The sequence below is a fragment of the Protomyctophum parallelum genome (assembly GCF_964188405.1).
Source record: "Protomyctophum parallelum genome assembly, chromosome: 9".
NCBI lineage: Eukaryota > Metazoa > Chordata > Actinopteri > Myctophiformes > Myctophidae > Protomyctophum > Protomyctophum parallelum.
This window is the reverse complement of record NC_139706.1, coordinates 19987359-20004071: the sequence shown is the minus strand read 5'-3', so window position 1 is coordinate 20004071 and position 16713 is coordinate 19987359. Positions and strand designations below refer to the sequence as shown.

The 16713-nt window shown below is 43.0% G+C and overlaps 1 protein-coding gene across 3 annotated transcripts; it reads left to right on the top strand.

Moving 5' to 3' along the window:
- Positions 1-249: 249 nt before the first annotated feature.
- On the top strand, positions 250-12786 carry LOC310864137 (cyclin-dependent kinase-like 1; the record flags this gene model as incomplete). Of its 3 annotated transcripts, none has more annotated exons than XM_083772715.1 (9): positions 250-417; positions 1589-1710; positions 4778-4850; positions 5177-5267; positions 9984-10184; positions 10478-10560; positions 10654-10710; positions 11456-11605; positions 12685-12786. In XM_083772715.1, 9 exons carry the CDS (start codon positions 250-252, stop codon positions 12784-12786), a joined length of 1047 nt encoding a protein of 348 aa, XP_083628841.1. The 3 variants fall into 3 exon arrangements, with proteins under 3 accessions (XP_083628841.1, XP_083628840.1, XP_083628839.1); XM_083772714.1 differs by having other exon boundaries at positions 11456-11611; positions 12688-12786; XM_083772713.1 differs by having other exon boundaries at positions 11456-11611.
- Positions 12787-16713: the final 3927 nt, after the last annotated feature.

Below are 16713 nucleotides of genomic sequence, written 5' to 3'. Positions count from 1 at the left end.
TGAACCACATGGGTCCATTTGGTTCCATTTGTAAACTCTCAGACTAGTTAATGGGGTAGTAGTTAGTTAGGGAAGGGGCCCGGGACTCAGGAAAGAGTTCTTTCGAAAATGGCTGCTGTGCATATACCCTATTTATTTAATTGAAAATTGCTTCTTTGACAGGTGGTGAGCGTCTCGTCTCGCCTCGGCTCTGTCTCGTCCCTGTCTTCTTCTTTGAGCTGCACTTCTTCCTCTGTCCTCCGCGGGGACATGGAGAGATATGAGAAGCTGTCCAAGATCGGAGAGGGCTCGTACGGCGTGGTGTTCAAGTGCCGACACAGAGACACCGGCCAGGTGGTCGCCATCAAGAAGTTTGTGGAGTCGGAGGACGACCCGGTCATCAAGAAGATAGCGCTGAGGGAGATACGGATGCTCAAGGTGATGAGCTTGATTACATAGCACCATGCGTGTGCACACACACGCAGGTGCACACATGCACATTGAAATGGAGTTTATGTGTGTGTGTGTGTGTGTGTGTGTGTGTGTGTGTGTGTGTGTGTGTGTGTGTGTGTGTGTGTGTGTCACTGTGTGTGTTTGTGAGATGGGTGTATATGGTCCTTTGACACATGGGTTGACCACGTAAAAAGGGTGAAATCCCCAAAAGCAGGAGAAAAGCAGGAGAAATGGAATAAAATTAGTCATACAGAAGAAATGTTCAAATAAAAAGAATCTCCTGAATGCATGAGAGTTGGCAGGTATGACGTGCGTGCGTGCGCGTGTACACGCATGCATTTGTACTGGAAACCGCCGAGCAATGCCTTGTGCACAGAACCGCACACTTACTGTCAGTAGGCTAACTTATAGAACTGGTAACATAAAGGCAGAGATTACCATTGGAGCCACACTGGATCCATAATGATTAGATCTTTATTTAGAGGGGCGCTAGCAAACAAAGAGTTTGTGCAAACACAAACTTTGTCCTACACAAACGCCAAATGCCATTGACAATGAATGGACAATTTTCAGTTTTCGTGTAAACACAAACATTGCGTAAAACAAACATTGATGACGAAGGTGAGGACGCAAATTCGGATTGGCTGGAATGAGATGATGTATGATGATATATGATGATAAGAGCGCCCCTCACTTCACACGGGTGTTATTTTTTATTGAGTTACACTCTACGCTTGCTCTATGCCTATAGAGCGGCGCAGTCCCTCCCCCTTTCAGAACAACGAACGGCCCAGGAAATGAAAACGCAATGCATTTCCCCATAGGCAGTTTTTATTTAATTTATTTAAAGACCTTTTAAGCGTCGTACGAAGCCAACTCTTGTCGTGACAAATCATGACAACACACACAATATTTCGGGCCAAACAAAGAATTAGAAACGGCAGGTTACAACACTTTTTTTGTTGTTTTTCTTCTTTGCAATTATTGTTCTGAAAGGGGGAGGGACTGCGCCGCTCTATACTGCAGTGCTGCTACATTTCAGGATTCGAATCCCCAAAATAGCTTCTAGATCAGCTATTTTTGTGACACTGTAGCTGGAATTAAGTAATTAACAGCTTTTTGACGATATTAAGCTGGTTGTCTGCATGTTTTCTAGCTGCTGAAACACGTGAACCTGGTGAACCTGCTGGAGGTCTTCAGGAGGAAGAGGAGACTGCACCTGGTCTTTGAGTTCTGTGAGCAGACTGTCCTCAATGAGCTGGACAAGCACCCCAGAGGGTAGGCCAAGTTTTCATCTCACACGCACGCACGCTCACAAATGCACAGGCACGTCGCTGACTATTTCGTTGCCCTACACATATGTTTGTGCTGACCCAAACCCGTGTGCGAGGATGCACACATATTAAGTGGTGAAGCCACGGGGAAAATTATTTTCACTTTTTGGCACATTTTGTTGCCCCCCTCGGCGTGCCCTACACGTATGCCTAGTGACGGTGCTGCAAATGCAGGTGTGAAAAGTAAGGGCTAATTGCACCTATAATTAAACTGCACATTTACCAGTGGCAATATTCACAATTCCATTTTATGGAAACCTAAAGTTGACCATAGAGACAAACCGGCATAAAAAGAAAAAGATAGTGATTGTACAACATACGGTTCAAGAGTTATTGGGCAATACGTGAAGTGTGTTGTGTAGTGCCACCAATGCACCATGAGGTGATTTTAATGTTTTTTGGGGGTGGAGGTAGCCTGGTTAATAAACCAGACCGAATCAACCGTTTGCAAAACAAAATTGCCTGCCGGCGGATTACGGTCTGGAGAGGCTCAATTGTACGCCCATTTCCTACACCAGAGAAATGGGGCAGCCAATCGGGACACGGTATGCAATATGGGCGGGCTTTGGTACAGTGACTTTCAATGCTTGAGACCTTTGACTGACAGTAGCTCTGACCAATTGCGTCAAAGAGAAAATGTTTCAACCCGCCGCCCTGGAAATGAAATCCAAGCTGAGCCTCCCCAGACTAATATCCCGCGGTCCGTGCGATATTAGTGTGGTTTATTAACCAGGCTAGGGTGGAGGTTCTTCATTGGCCTAGTGGGTATGTGCATGCAAAGTTATAGTATGTGTGGAAAAACAAGAGGCTGCCCCTGCAAACTTTAGAAGCCAATCATAGGCAATCGGTATGGAAAATAAAAAAATCAAGTCACGAAAGTCGGACACTGCGTGTATGCTGGATTAGAGGCATTTTGTTCTTAAATGGGCTTTGGTGCACTGCTCCTCCTTGTGGATAGGGGAAGGTCTTACTGTCTTACTGTCTGTGTGTCCAACCAACCATCCAAAAATAATTTGTTAAATGTATTTGAATATGGAATGTGTATTGGCACATTAGCAGAGTGCAGCGAGACCTCTTTTATTCTCTCTTGGCAGTACGTCATCTGCATTGCACACACACTCTCAAACGAGTGCATCAGTCACCCAGTCAGGCAGGCAGGCAGGCAGCCGGTGACGACACGCAAATGGCAGAGGGCCAGGGTTACTTGCACAGAGAAAGAGGCCACAGCGTTGCCATGAGACGTTTAAAAAATACAGAATGTTGGCAATGTGAGCCCCAGGGTGTAGAATGTTTACGCTTCAAAGAAAATGGGTGACAACATTGGCATTTGTCACGTGACCCACACACAATCTATTTACAAAAGCAGAGTTATATGTTGTGTTGTGTGACACTGGACCAGGCCCCACAATGGCTAGTTGTTGCCTGACTAGATTTCCTCTTTTATTTTACCCACAATGCCATGCAGCAGAAACCCTAGCTGCTCCTGAAAACAAAGGCAGTGGTTACCGTGGGAGACGGTGGGCATACAGTTACCCGGGTAATAAGAGGGCCTGTGTGTGTAGTAACACTTCTTTATGGAAATGCCTGAATAGTGAGAGAGTAGAAAGTGATCACCATTTAACCAGATTAACCCCTTCCTTAATACAAGTAAGCCGCGCGAATGCGTGAAGCGAACGCAGCTCGTAAATTGCAATAACAACAATTAGAATAAATTACGAATTATTGAGAAGTGTGTGGTACTGTAAAATGTGTGAAAACAGGGCCGCCACGAGAAGGCTCAGCACCGCTAGCCCCCTATTTTCTTTTATAGTTTAGCAATCAGTCAAATGTCATTTTTAAGTTAGCTGTGGTTGTTATTGTTGGTGTAGAGACGGTGCTAACGTTCCTTAATATCAACAAAGTTCACACTCACAACACCAGAGGGAGTTCAACAAACCATGTGCAGCTCAGATTCGGCTCAAACAAGGGACTAAATTATTTTAGCTCCTATAATAATCTATTTAAAATGAGCAAGCCACCAACATAAATATTATATAATAGTAACTAGGCTAATATAAGCCATGAAATGTCAAATGTTGATTACAATCACACCCGTCTAAAGTAAGTGGTGCAACTCTGTGTGGGGGTCCCCGGAACATCCAGAGCCCCAGCTGCGTGCCTTTTTGTGACTTATTTGCATAGCAACAGCTTAGCTACAGAGAGCCTGTACTTCCCATGCTTCTTGCACAAGACTGCACTGCACAGTAGTCTAACTTTGCTCTCTTTAGTAGCACAGCAAATTAACCCTTCAAACACCACTCTAGGTCTGATCACATTTATTGTAAGGCCTTTTGTTGTAAATGGCCCCGACTCATACAGATTTAACAGGCTTGTCGATAGGTGCCAACTTGCGCCTTGCCCACAAGTAGACTGAATTGTACGAGGTGGTGCAGGGGTGTGTGCACTGTGCAAATGGGATGATCACTGCCTGCCTCCTGTGAATCGTTTTAACGATCGTGTTAACCCGGTCGATGCCAAATTTTGCACACACACTCCCTGGATGCCAACGACGAACCTCTGCCCCAAGTTTTCCAGAACGTCCTGTTATAGCACCACCAGGAGGCCGTTAAACACATTATTTTATATTACTCCTCCAGATTCTGTCCAAAAATCCCGCAAATCGTTTCACAATCTCTATAGTCATGTGTTCAAGACTGATCTGTCCGATATTTCATATTCCATCCTAATTGGCTGACATTGTCTTTCAAAGTTTGCAGGATTGTCCCGTTTTTAACAAAAAGCCTCAAATCATGAACGCAGCATGCAATTTACTTTCCTACTTTCCTACTAGGCTGAGGAATATATCCCACCCTTTTCACATTGGCCTGTTATAGCACCACCAACATTTTTGGAACAATACGCATCAAATCATCCAATTGCCATCCAAGGCATAATAAGAAATGGCACCCAAAATAAGAGCAATTCTGAAAGGCAGAGTAAAAAAACATGCTAGTAATGTACGTTTTCTGCAGGGTTCCAGAGGCTCAGCTGAAGAGCATTGTATGGCAGACTCTACAGGCGGTCAACTTCTGCCACAAACACAATGTCAGTATTCACATTCACTCATGTGGTATCTTCTATAAAGACTTTATGCACAGTCTCAATGTTTGTATAGATAAGGTCTATGGAGATATGGTTGGAGAAAAAAAAGTATTCCTTTAATATGAGCCAGTGTGTGTGTGTGTGTGTGTCACAATGAGACGGTCCTACATGTCTCATCCTGTGTGTGTGTGTGTGTGTGTGTGTGTGTGTGTGTGTGTGTGTGTGTGTGTGTGTGTGTGTGTGTGTGTGTGTGTGTGTGTGTGTGTGTGTGTGCGCGCGCATGTGCGTGTGCGTGTGTGTGTGTGTGTGTGTGTGTGTGTGTGTTATAGTGCATCCACCGAGACGTGAAGCCCGAGAACATCCTGCTGACAAAGACAGGAGTCATCAAGCTGTGTGACTTCGGCTTCGCCCGAATTCTGAGTACGTATAAGTAACGCAGGTCACCCAAGATGCCAGCGCATTTATGTGCATTTAGTGTCACCGGGAGCCTCTCATGACTTATTCAACAATGACCCTATATTATCAGCCCTTGTTTTAGTCCTCTTCACTTTCGTTGTTTGTGTTAATGCATCGCGTATGCCAGTCTAGTCTGTCAGTGTTCTCCTTTTACCCAGCCTTTCTTGGGGTTGGGGGTGTTTGGTTACCATACCTTACATGTAGTTAACTCAGTAAGCATGGCTGTAATCCCCCCACTCCTCGTCCCTCTTGTTATTCAGTGTTCAATATTCAATGCGTGCCTTTATCTACAGTACAGGCTATAGATAGTTTAGCTTGAGTTGAATAGTTAATAGTTCCACTGCGACCATGTTTTTTCTTTTTTTTTGGCTTAATTGCGTCTTGTGAAGTTAACAACTTAAACCCCAGCATCCGTGTTGTGGGGAAAGCTTTTGCTGCGATGCATTGTGAGCTTGTCGATCGGCTATTTTCAGCAAAGTATTTTTTAAATGGGGGCCTCGCAGCCAAAAACGTTTGGGTGTCCTTGCCAATGACAAGGTCTGATATAGCGAAGAAAATAAAAGCCTTTGCTTTTCTTCATGATTTCTGTTAGTTTAACAGTTTGGCTCAGCACCAAGATCGAAGGATGTGCGCTGTTCTATTTTATTCTGAGGGTCTGATATAGCAACATGCGTTTTTCAGAAAACTGTTAGGATTTAGAAGACATTTTTGGAATCAGCCAGGTCAGGTCAGCTCAGCTCAGGTCAGGTCTTAATGGGCTAAAAACTATGTACAGGAAGGCAGCCAACAAGCACCACGTTAGCCTGATTGCACAACTGTGATTGATCATTCTTGAGCCAACATAACGATCCATCCTCTTCTCCATGTCCTGAGCCTCAAGCGGCAGAATAGCTTAGTATTGTGTTTCTACAGTACCAATAGCTTGTTAGAAACACAATACTCTAAGCCTCCACTTGAATACATTCAACAATAGCAGCACAAGTTCCCTGCTGTAAATCTCACAAAAGACACTTTGTGCATTAGCTTTCCTATTTCGGTAATTAACCACCTATTAACTCCCAATTGCTGAGTAGGAGAGAACATGTGGATTAATTTGTGGCATCAATTCACAGGGCCGGTTTGCAGTGCTAGCCTGCCTCACTAGCAGTGTTGTTTTTGGCAGCAAATTTCAATTTTAGTTTAGTCATAGTCTTTGGACTGAAACTTCATTTAGTTTTAGTCACATTTTAGTCACCTGGAATGTCTTAGTGCAGGGGTACTCAACTGGCGGACCGCGGTCCGCGACCGGCCCGCGGACCACCTCTTTGTGGACCACCCAAAAAAAAAAAATATATATATGTTTTTTTTTTGTTTTTTTTTGTTTTTTTAAGTTAATAATATAAATAACATCAGATGGTACATTTCTCATGTGAAATTGCTGCAAAGGCCCCCAAAATGTCCCCCAAGGGCCCCCAAAATTCTGGCGCGCGCTATGCGCGCGCGCAGTGTGGCCTGCCAGGGCGTATAACTCCCGGCCTGATTTGGAGTTCCACTCCGGGCCTGCACTCTGCACCCCATTATTGGTTGGGTGGAAGGCGATCTGATTTGTATAAGCTTGGCTTGACCATACTAAACGGGCATAGAGCCCCGCTCTCCGATGGATGCCGCGCATGGGACCGGACCTCGGTCTTATTCAAAAAAATATTTGTGGACCTTCATCATTTCTAGTTGAGGACCCCTGTCTTAGTGTTAGTCTAGTTTTAGTCGACTAAATTTCATAAGATTTTAGTCGACTAAATCTACAGTTGATTTAGTCGACTAAAATGTATTTTGGCGGGTCTTGATGCCGTCGTAATGAGTGTTTTTACATAGCCGATCTACAAGCTCACAACGCGTCGCAACGCGACGCGTTGTGAGCTTGTAGATCGGCTATTTTCAGCATGCAACCAAGTGTAAAATGACTGGATCTCTTGGCCACTAGTCCCTTCCTAACATTTTAGTCTAGTTTTTATTTGTCGACGAAATTTACAGTATATTTAGTCTTAGTTTTAGTCATCGTAGCTTAGTTTTCATTTAGTTTCCATTTGTTTTTGTCAGTGAAAATAGGTAGTCGACGAACATTTTTCGTCTTAGTTTTAGTCGACGAAAACAACACTGCTCACTAGGGTGGACAGGACTAATATCAGGGTTGCCAATCTTCCTGAATTTGTCAGGAGTCTCCTGAATTCAATTTCTGCTGGGTTGGGGGATATCCGTGGCTTTGCATGGCAACCCTGAGATCTCCTCAACCTAAAGCCACTTAACTTTAGTTTTAATGTAGCTAATTTGCAATCTGAAAACATCTGGCCTCTCAGGTGTTCACCTGAAAAGTGAAAACAATAGCCACACATTAGGTAGCTCTAGATCAGTGTCTCTCAACCTTTTTTGTCCCGGGGCACACTTTTCATAGCCTAAAAATCTCGGGGCACACCTAGATATATGGTGTGTGTATATACTGTATATATAATATATGATATATATATATATATATATGAACCCAATATACTTTTAAAAACACACATGACAGCACTCGTCAAATTACTTTAAAGAGAAAGAAAAGGACAGAGACAGTGCCTCAGTTTCACCAATTTATTTTTGAAAACTCATACAAAATGTAGCACACACATGTTCAATTTGTCAATGCAAAGTAATACTTCTAAAAAAAAAAAAAAGGAGTTGTAAAAACAAGAACAAAAATCTTTTGCCACAATACAATGGTCTTAAACTTGAGCACTTTTGTACAAAGAAAATCGTAAAAAACAATTGATAAAAAGAAAAGTAAATATTTTTGACAAGTTCTGTCTTAGTGTGAACCTTGAGCTTGTTTTCCTGAACAAAGAGTTTTTATCCTGGCTGGATGATGGACAAACAGACACGGAGCTCTTCATTTTCAAGTCAGGCTTGAAAAGCTAAGCTCACAGGTAGGTTGTGGAAAAGGGGAGCAGCACTGCCATTGCGCTGGCTGTGATGGCTGGATATTCTTTCAAGTATCAAGAGACTTGCCTGCTTCGTTGTGTCTTTCTCCTTTTTTTCTTTCAAGCTCACGAAAAAGTGTTTGTCCTTCGTAGCGAGTTCATCATGATTGGTATGAAGGTGGCGCTTCAGTTTACTCGGAACCATGCGCTGTTTGCAAGCTTGAATCCACAAACTATACACAGCGGAATCGGGTACGTTTTATCCCCAGTAAACGTGAATCCAAACTTCATGTAATCATCGCGGTACGCCGGAACAGTCTGGCAGGGGCTTTCTTTGTAGGCGTTGCGTTGTAGCCGCCGTTGTTGCTGTTGTTGCTGTGCCGTCGTCAGGTGGAGGTGACTCGGCGGCGCTGTGTGTGCTGCTGTCGGGTTCTGGTGGTGTCTTTCTGGAGGGGAGCGAAATGTCTGTGCTGTGCCCCATTTATACAGTAAAGTTGCCAGGCGATTAACATTTCTATGGCCGATGGTCGTTAAGAGTGAAGAGTCTATTGTTCCGTCGTCATGTTGTTTTCGCATGTCTATTTAGACGTGTGACAACAACAACGACGCAACAATAGAACGCCTATCTATCGCTTTCGGGGGAGGGCTAGTGTTACTTTTGGTCAAAATCTCGAGGCACACCTGGAGATTTCAAAGGCACAGTAAAGTGCCGCGGTACATAGGTTGAGAAACACTGCTCTAGATCACCACAGAATGGCTTTGACACGATAATGTCTGTTTCACGTCAAATTATGTTCTACTTTCAGATGGTTATTTGGGCTCCTTATAAATATATAATATAAATATATTTTATTTGTATAATTGTCCAATATTAATGTGTTGCCTCAGTCAGTACACCCTAAAGGTATTCTATTTTTTTAATTCTCTTATATTGCCTTTCTCTACTGATTGATTTATTCTGTTGTAGCTGTATTTATTCTACTCTGTGCGGGGCATCTGATTGGCCCCCGCTGATCCCAGAGTTGTACTTATACTGACTGTTTGTCAGTTCTTCTTTATGCCTGATGAAGGTCTGAACGACCGAAACGTTGCTCAATAAATCTAATTCTGGTGTGCGGGATCCTTTTTTCTCTACTTCTCCAGTTCCAGTAATCCGACGCACCTGTCCACTGTAGGTATGCAGAAGGACTTTCTTCTAATCCTCATCCTATGATGCCCAAACCTATAAGCTGGCTCCTTTCCAGGCGAAGAAGCAGCGACTCTACTCCGAGTCTCTCTCACGTGACTGACCTTCTCACCCTATCTCTAAGGGAGATGCCAGCCACCCGTCGAACAATTTGTGAACGAGTTATTCAAAAAAGGTTTTTATTGGCCCTGATGGCTGCGGTTCACTCCCCATCTCTCCCCATCTCCCCATTCGGCTTTCGCCTTTATTTTATATTTTTATAGAGGGACAGACAGTAGGCTGACAGGAGATGGGGGAGAGAGATGGGGGAGTGACATGCAGTAAAGGCCGTCGGGATCGGGAGGCACACTGCCAGGCTTGGGCTACCGGCCAAGGTGCCTGGACCGCTGAGCCACGGCCCAGGCCTACTATCTTTATCAATGACGCCAGAAAAATCCCCAACAGTAATGATTATTGATTATTGTATGACCCAGGGTGCACGTGACGTGACCAAAGCAAGGCATCAAAGAAAGCATTCACACAGGATAGTTGTCTTTCTTTCTCACTCTTGTGTCCTTGCAGCGGGGCCAGGCGATGACTACACAGACTACGTAGCGACCCGGTGGTACCGGGCCCCGGAGCTGCTGGTGGGAGACACCCAGTACGGGGCCCCTGTGGACATGTGGGCCCTGGGCTGTGTGTTCTCTGAGCTGCTCAGTGGGAACCCACTGTGGCCTGGCAGGTCTGACGTGGACCAGCTCTATCTCATCATGAAGACTCTAGGTACAGTACAGTACAGTGCACCCACAGGGCCACACACACACACACACACACACACACACACACACATTTATTTCCTCAAATTTGCTTGTTTCTAGATGTCCCTAGCAAAAAAAAGAAACAAAAAGAAACAAAAACTAAAAATAGATTCAGCATCATTACATTTTTGGGGTCCATGACATGAAAAAGTTTGAGAATGACTGATCTATAGTGTGTGCTACTGTAAAGAGGATTATGATGATGTGATGTTTTGTGCTCACTCACTCTCACACACACACACACACACACACACACAGGTGACCTGATCCCTCGGCATCAGCAAGTGTTCCATTCCAACGTGTTCTTCAGTGGAGTCAGTATCCCTGAACCCGACACAACGGTGCGTACGGTCCTGTGTTACACTACATGCATTCAGGAGGGATCCAGTTGGTTTAGGCTCATCACTTCATTCATCACTGTCTATTTTGTACAGGAGCCTCTGGAGAAGCGCTTCCATGCTGTGGCCCCTCATGCACTCCAGGTTATGATGGTAAGTAAGTAAGTAGCCCTGCCGAGCCATGAGGATCATAGGGCAGGAGCCTATCTCCTGTTTCTGTAGCGTGAGGCAGCTTGATGTACAAGTACACCCCCTGGACATGACGCTAGTATGTCGCAGGGACTTACCCCCAATCCAACCCTTGATGCTGAGTGTCAAGCAGGGAGAGTCTTTGGTATGACGCTACTGTATAGCAGCATATAGCGGCATAGTAGTGGGCGTGATTTTCTGGTTCCACTGAAAAATCGGCCATTAATTTGTCCCAAAGAGATTTACGGAAAAAATCCATCCAGGATCCTGGTGAACCATGACCATAAAACCTTTGATTCTGTGACAAAAGAAAGAAAAAGAAAACCGCTAAACAAAGAGTATATATATTATTTTTTTCACAGATTCAAAAGTTTTATGGCCAATGGTTCCCCAGGATCCTGGATGGCTTGATCCTAGGCTTAAAATAATATATATTTTTGAAAATCTCTATGGGAAAAATTAACGGCCAATTCTTCAGTGGAACCATAAAAGCACGCCCACTGCTATGCCCTATAGTTGTGGACCATCCTGGACAACTGCGTACTGGGTTTATGGTTCGTGTGTAACGCGCGCGCGTGTGTGTGTGTGTGTGTGTGTGTGTGTGTGTGTGTGTGTGTGTGTGTGTGTGTGTGTGTGTGTGTGTGTGTGTGTGTGTGTGTGTGTGTGTGTGTGTGTGTGCGTGCGTGCGTGCGTGCGTGCGTGTGTGTAGTCCTGTCTGGTGATGGACCCAGCCCTCAGGCTGTCCTGTGAGGAGGTGCTGGCCTTGCCGTACTTCCAGGAGGACGCTGGGTCGGCGTGGGGCCGCGAGGGGGAGCGCCCCGGAAGACGACACGACAAGGCCTCCAGGCGCAGACAGGCAGTACTGGTACGTATTGCCAGTGGTGGAAAAAAGTACTCAATGGTTTTCCTTCAGTGAAAGTATCAATACTTCAATGTAGAACTACTCCGTTGCAAGCCCTTTAATCCCTGTTTCAGACTCATTTCATTGGTTTTCACTCACTCATTGAGCTCCTCGTCCGAATCTGGTACATTTTCTGGTTTATACGCAGTCAATTCATGTATCTTTATACCCACCTTATCATTAGGTAAGGGAAGGTACATTTTATTTATAAAGCGCCTTTCAAAACAAATGTCACAAGGTGCTGTACAATAAATAAAATGAAATAAAACAAGAGCAACACATAGATCAACAATAAAACGAAAAACACAATGACAGAGTAATAATACAAATATATATATATATAAACATGCAGTACCATATAGACAATATTACAGACAAAAGTGCTTTTGAAACAAATGGGTTTTTAGCAGCTTTTTGAACGTCTCGACAGATTCTGCCCTCCTTAGGGAAAGGGGTAATTCATTCCATAGGGAAGGGGCTACAACTTCAAAAGCTCTATCGCCTTTTGTTCTCAGTCTCGTATTAGGAACTTTGAGCAGGTCTTTACCTGAAGACCTCAGTGTTCTCACATTTGATATGGGGAATAATAGTTCAGATATGTACATGGGAGACAGCCCATGGAAAGCTTTAAAAGTGATTACGGTAATACAAATTTAAAAACAATTCTGCAGTCAATTGGAAGCCAGTGTAAAGCAGCAAGCATCGGGTGATATGAGACCATTAGTTATCCTTGCGCAACTTGCTACAAAAACACTGAATGATTTTGCTTGTTAGCTCGGTAGGTAGAGCTCTCATGTCGCGCAGCTGCGTCTAGATTCTCCCGGAGGATCCTGCTATGCCATAGAAAGCTAGGTGGGTTCCAGTCTAGGGTTCACGGAGAGCTCCAAGTCATGGTTTTCATCTTGTACTGAAATTAAATTAAATCAATGTCTTCCCTGAAAATCAAACAAACAATGCTATGCTTTAGAAAATGGAAAATGTTGAGTCATAGTCAACATTTTTAAACGATACAATTGTCTCTCTCTCTCCCCATGCAGCCTCAGTACCTCCCTCAGCTACCAAGCAGCAACATCTCACCTGCTCCAGATGTGAAGAAACAGGTCAGGCACCGATACGACCACCACCTGCCCAACATCTAACTGACTGACTGGACACACGGTGGACTACAATGTTCTGGTTGAACTGCTCAAAATGGCCATGTCCTCCACCATGTCAAATCCTGAATGTTCATTCACCTCTGAGGGCCCTAGTATTTATGAATGGCACGAGGTGGTGGTGATGGTCTAAAACGTAGGTGTCATGTTAAACACCTTGTCATATCTGGGTGCAAAGCAAGGCATTAGACACAAAGGGGTTGTATTTAATCTCTGAATTAGTCATGGGTTTTTGGGCATAAAACAACATAAATGATATACACTGTGGCACATTGTTATTTAAGTGACAAGGTTGGAGAAGACGCAAATAATTTTCAGCCGAGGGAACGGATCTGCTCTTGAACAAAGTGAAAGCATGCAACCATTTACGGGAGCAAGTATAATAACGTGATATATAACGGTGTCAGCACTGAGAAGAAGGGAAAACAGAAGCAGCTCTCTGCACAGAAACTACAAATGGACACACCTGGTGGACCAAACGCTGTGGCCGTGCTGCTGGACACAATCACAACCTTCCTGCAAACGTCTCCTCATCTGGTCCTCGTCTCCTCGTCTCAAGTGTGACAATGTGTGACACCTTGAGATATCAACTTAAGATCACATGTTCATACTCATGTTCTTTTTAAACCACCAAATTAAAGTGTGACAGAGACAGCTGCACGCTTTTGCGTGCATCAATCAAGAGCACTGGATTGCATGGCAGTTAAAGAAAGCCGGGAGGCCATGGGTTCACCGCATTCTTAATCTTTGAGAGAGATTTTTTTTAACATACTTATCAGAAATAATGTGTAGCGATAAACTGCATAACCTTTTTCTCTACCTCTCTTCCCATCTTTCCTCACCCTTTTGTTTCCATGCAAAGAACTTCTTATTCATAGTGTGGCAATTATCCGCACAGTTGTAAATGAGCAATGATGCTGTGGAAGAGAGGGCCCTGGGAGTGTACAAATGGTACCAAATGGACACTGTGTGTTTTGCAGTCAGTTGTATAATGATGATGATGATGATGATGAAGTTATTTTTTCGGTGTTTTTAAAAGAACAAAGGGAGCACATAATACATACATATGCATATACTATACATGAATCTACATACATGCGGTTGGATCCACTTATAAAGGTGGCACCGAAAAGGTGTAGGCTGAAGCCAAGGCTTATGCTGCCTACCCTTAATGAACATGGCCTGTTTTTTTATGACAATACTTTTTTGTTTGTTTGTTTGGACATTGGTTTAAAAATAATAATAACAACAATAATGATTTACATCATTATTATAGTGGTAGTAATAATATTAAGATGTTTCTTTCTTTGTTTTAATGTAAGTTATGCCAACAGAATAAAATGTGAGCTGCCTGTGGCATTCATGTTGATCGGTAACAGGGTACAGAGAGCACAAATATAAATATGTAATCACATGTCTTTAATGAGAAACACCTGCTGGTGTGCCATCAATACTTGGAGAGAATGGAGAGTAAACAGCAGTGTACATAAAGCCTCACTTAAAAAAATAAAATACAATGTAACTTTTTCCAATCCATATAGTTACAATTGGGGTGGTTGTATTTTGTCTCCCTGCTCTACTATTGAGACATTTAGATCGTGTCAAAGTCTCACCTATAGACACAGGATCTGACACACATTTTTACCTGATTGTAGCTGATTTATCCCCTGAGCAAGCATGCCAGCTCTATTGGATCAATGGTAAAAATGTCAGCACTTCTTAAGCAGGAAACCGGGTTCAAATCTGTGGTAGAAGAGGAAAGTTACATACACTGTAGCTTTAAATGTCCTTTTGCAGACTACACATAATTGACAGTTCCTTGTCAGGAAGACTCGGCTTCTATACTAAATGTGTATTCTGTGACCAAATTTGACTGAGAGACTGCCATTGGATTTTTTTTAATTTTAGTTTTTTCATGTCATATGAAAGCAGGGAATCATAGCTTCAAATTGACATATTGGTTTTTTCAGTTTGACCCACCAGTTTTGGAGATAATGGCTTATGGAGTAATGTCTTGCAGAAAACAGCGAGTTGAGAAAACAGGCTTGAAAGGTTCACTTCTGTGGTCTCTAACATTACACCTAGCTACATGTTTGGGCATTTATTTAAAATTTACATGTCGATTTCAACTCTGACACTTATTTAAAAAAACAACGTTTTTCTCCTCTTTTGATGAAAAGCTGTAATTTGTGCGATGGCAGTCCCTTAGTCAAATCTGGTCACTCCGCCAACTTGTCTTCACTCTTGTGTTTCACAAGAGTGAATGAGAACATCATTGGTTGTTGTCGTTTTGTATTCGGCTCATTGCAGGACATAATTAGGTCGCTAACAAAAACCTTACAGTGACTAAAAACAATAGTACCGTGTAGAACTTGGGTGAACATGATTTGCTATGATTTTGTAATGTAGGCAACAACCTGGTGCTCTAGAGCCGCATGTGGTTCCCAGTTGCTAGGGCAAATAAGTACTGTATGTATGTACTGTATGATGTATGTAAAGGAATTGTTTTCTCTCTTTTTTTTTTTACATCTTAATCATAATTTATTATTGTAGTAGGCAAGTAAGTTATTCTTACATTCTCCTATTGTGATGCCTATATACACCAGATAAAAATAAGAACAAGTATTGAAGGAAAATAAAGAATTTATTCATGCTAGGATAATTATGTTTGTTTGCTTTCACCAGACAGATTATCAATACATTTTAGGCCCAAAATGTCCCTTTTGACAATAAAGGTTGCCTATACCCCTGATGAGCCGGCTTGATTTCCAACTAATGGCAAAATAACAAACGGTGACAAAAAGTCTTATTAAGATTTAATAAAAGCTGCAGTGAAAGGTGATCCTGGCCGTGTGTAATTTGATGGCTCCTCTGGCGTTGCAGCCAGGCGTGAGTATTTGACAGCGATCTCTCCCCTGACTCAAACGTGACTGTAGGACACGTGCTGCCACTGATGGAGTGACACAGCTGACACATAGCTTGATTGATGAGCTTGAACAATTCAACTTGCATCGCGTTACACAGTGGTGGAAAAAGTAGTCAATATTTTTTAAGTAAAGACTATGCCTATACTGCAACGAATACTTGGAAGTCCGGAATTCAAAATGTACTTGAGTAAAAGTACAAAAGTAGAACACAGCTGACACATGATTGATTGCTGTTCCTTTTCAATTTGCATCGCGTTACACATTGGTGGAAAAAGTAGTCAATATTTTTTAAAGTAAAGACTATGCCTATACTGCAACGAATACTTGGAAGTCCGGAATTCAAAATGTACTTGTACTAAGTAGAAAGTAGGCCTACTCGTTATGCAGTTTCACCCGTTTCACAAGTTTCCAAAGAGAAAATTGTGTCACGAGTCTCACGACGCTTGTTACAAAAGTTTTCAAATAATTGTAGTGGTCAGCAGGAGGACACATCTTTGGGTCACGGACCCATTGGTTATCCACTCCCCCTTGAATACATTTAATTCCTGAAATGTATTCAAGGGTGAGTGGTTAACCAGGCTACCACTTTTATAGGTCATGTAGTAAATATACATTTTTGACGTTTCCTGACAATAATTATTTAAAAACAATCCATAGATTGAAATGAAGAAGAAGAAAAACAAAGGAAATAGTGGTAGTAGATGTGCTATTTGTAGCCTACTCTAGGTCTTAGGTGGTTCATTCATAATGCACATGTTTTGGTCACATTCTAGTCCGGTAGCCGTGAGGGTGAACATGGTTTTGCCAGATACAGTTTTTTTCTCAACTGATTCTTGTAGCTTGGGCTCACATCCTTAATCTACACAATAGATGACCCCCTCTCTATATGGAGCTTTGGTACACATTCTCTCAGCACACACACGCTCAAACGCCTCCACAATTTCCTCCTTCTACACAATAGATGACCCCCTCTATGGAGCTTACT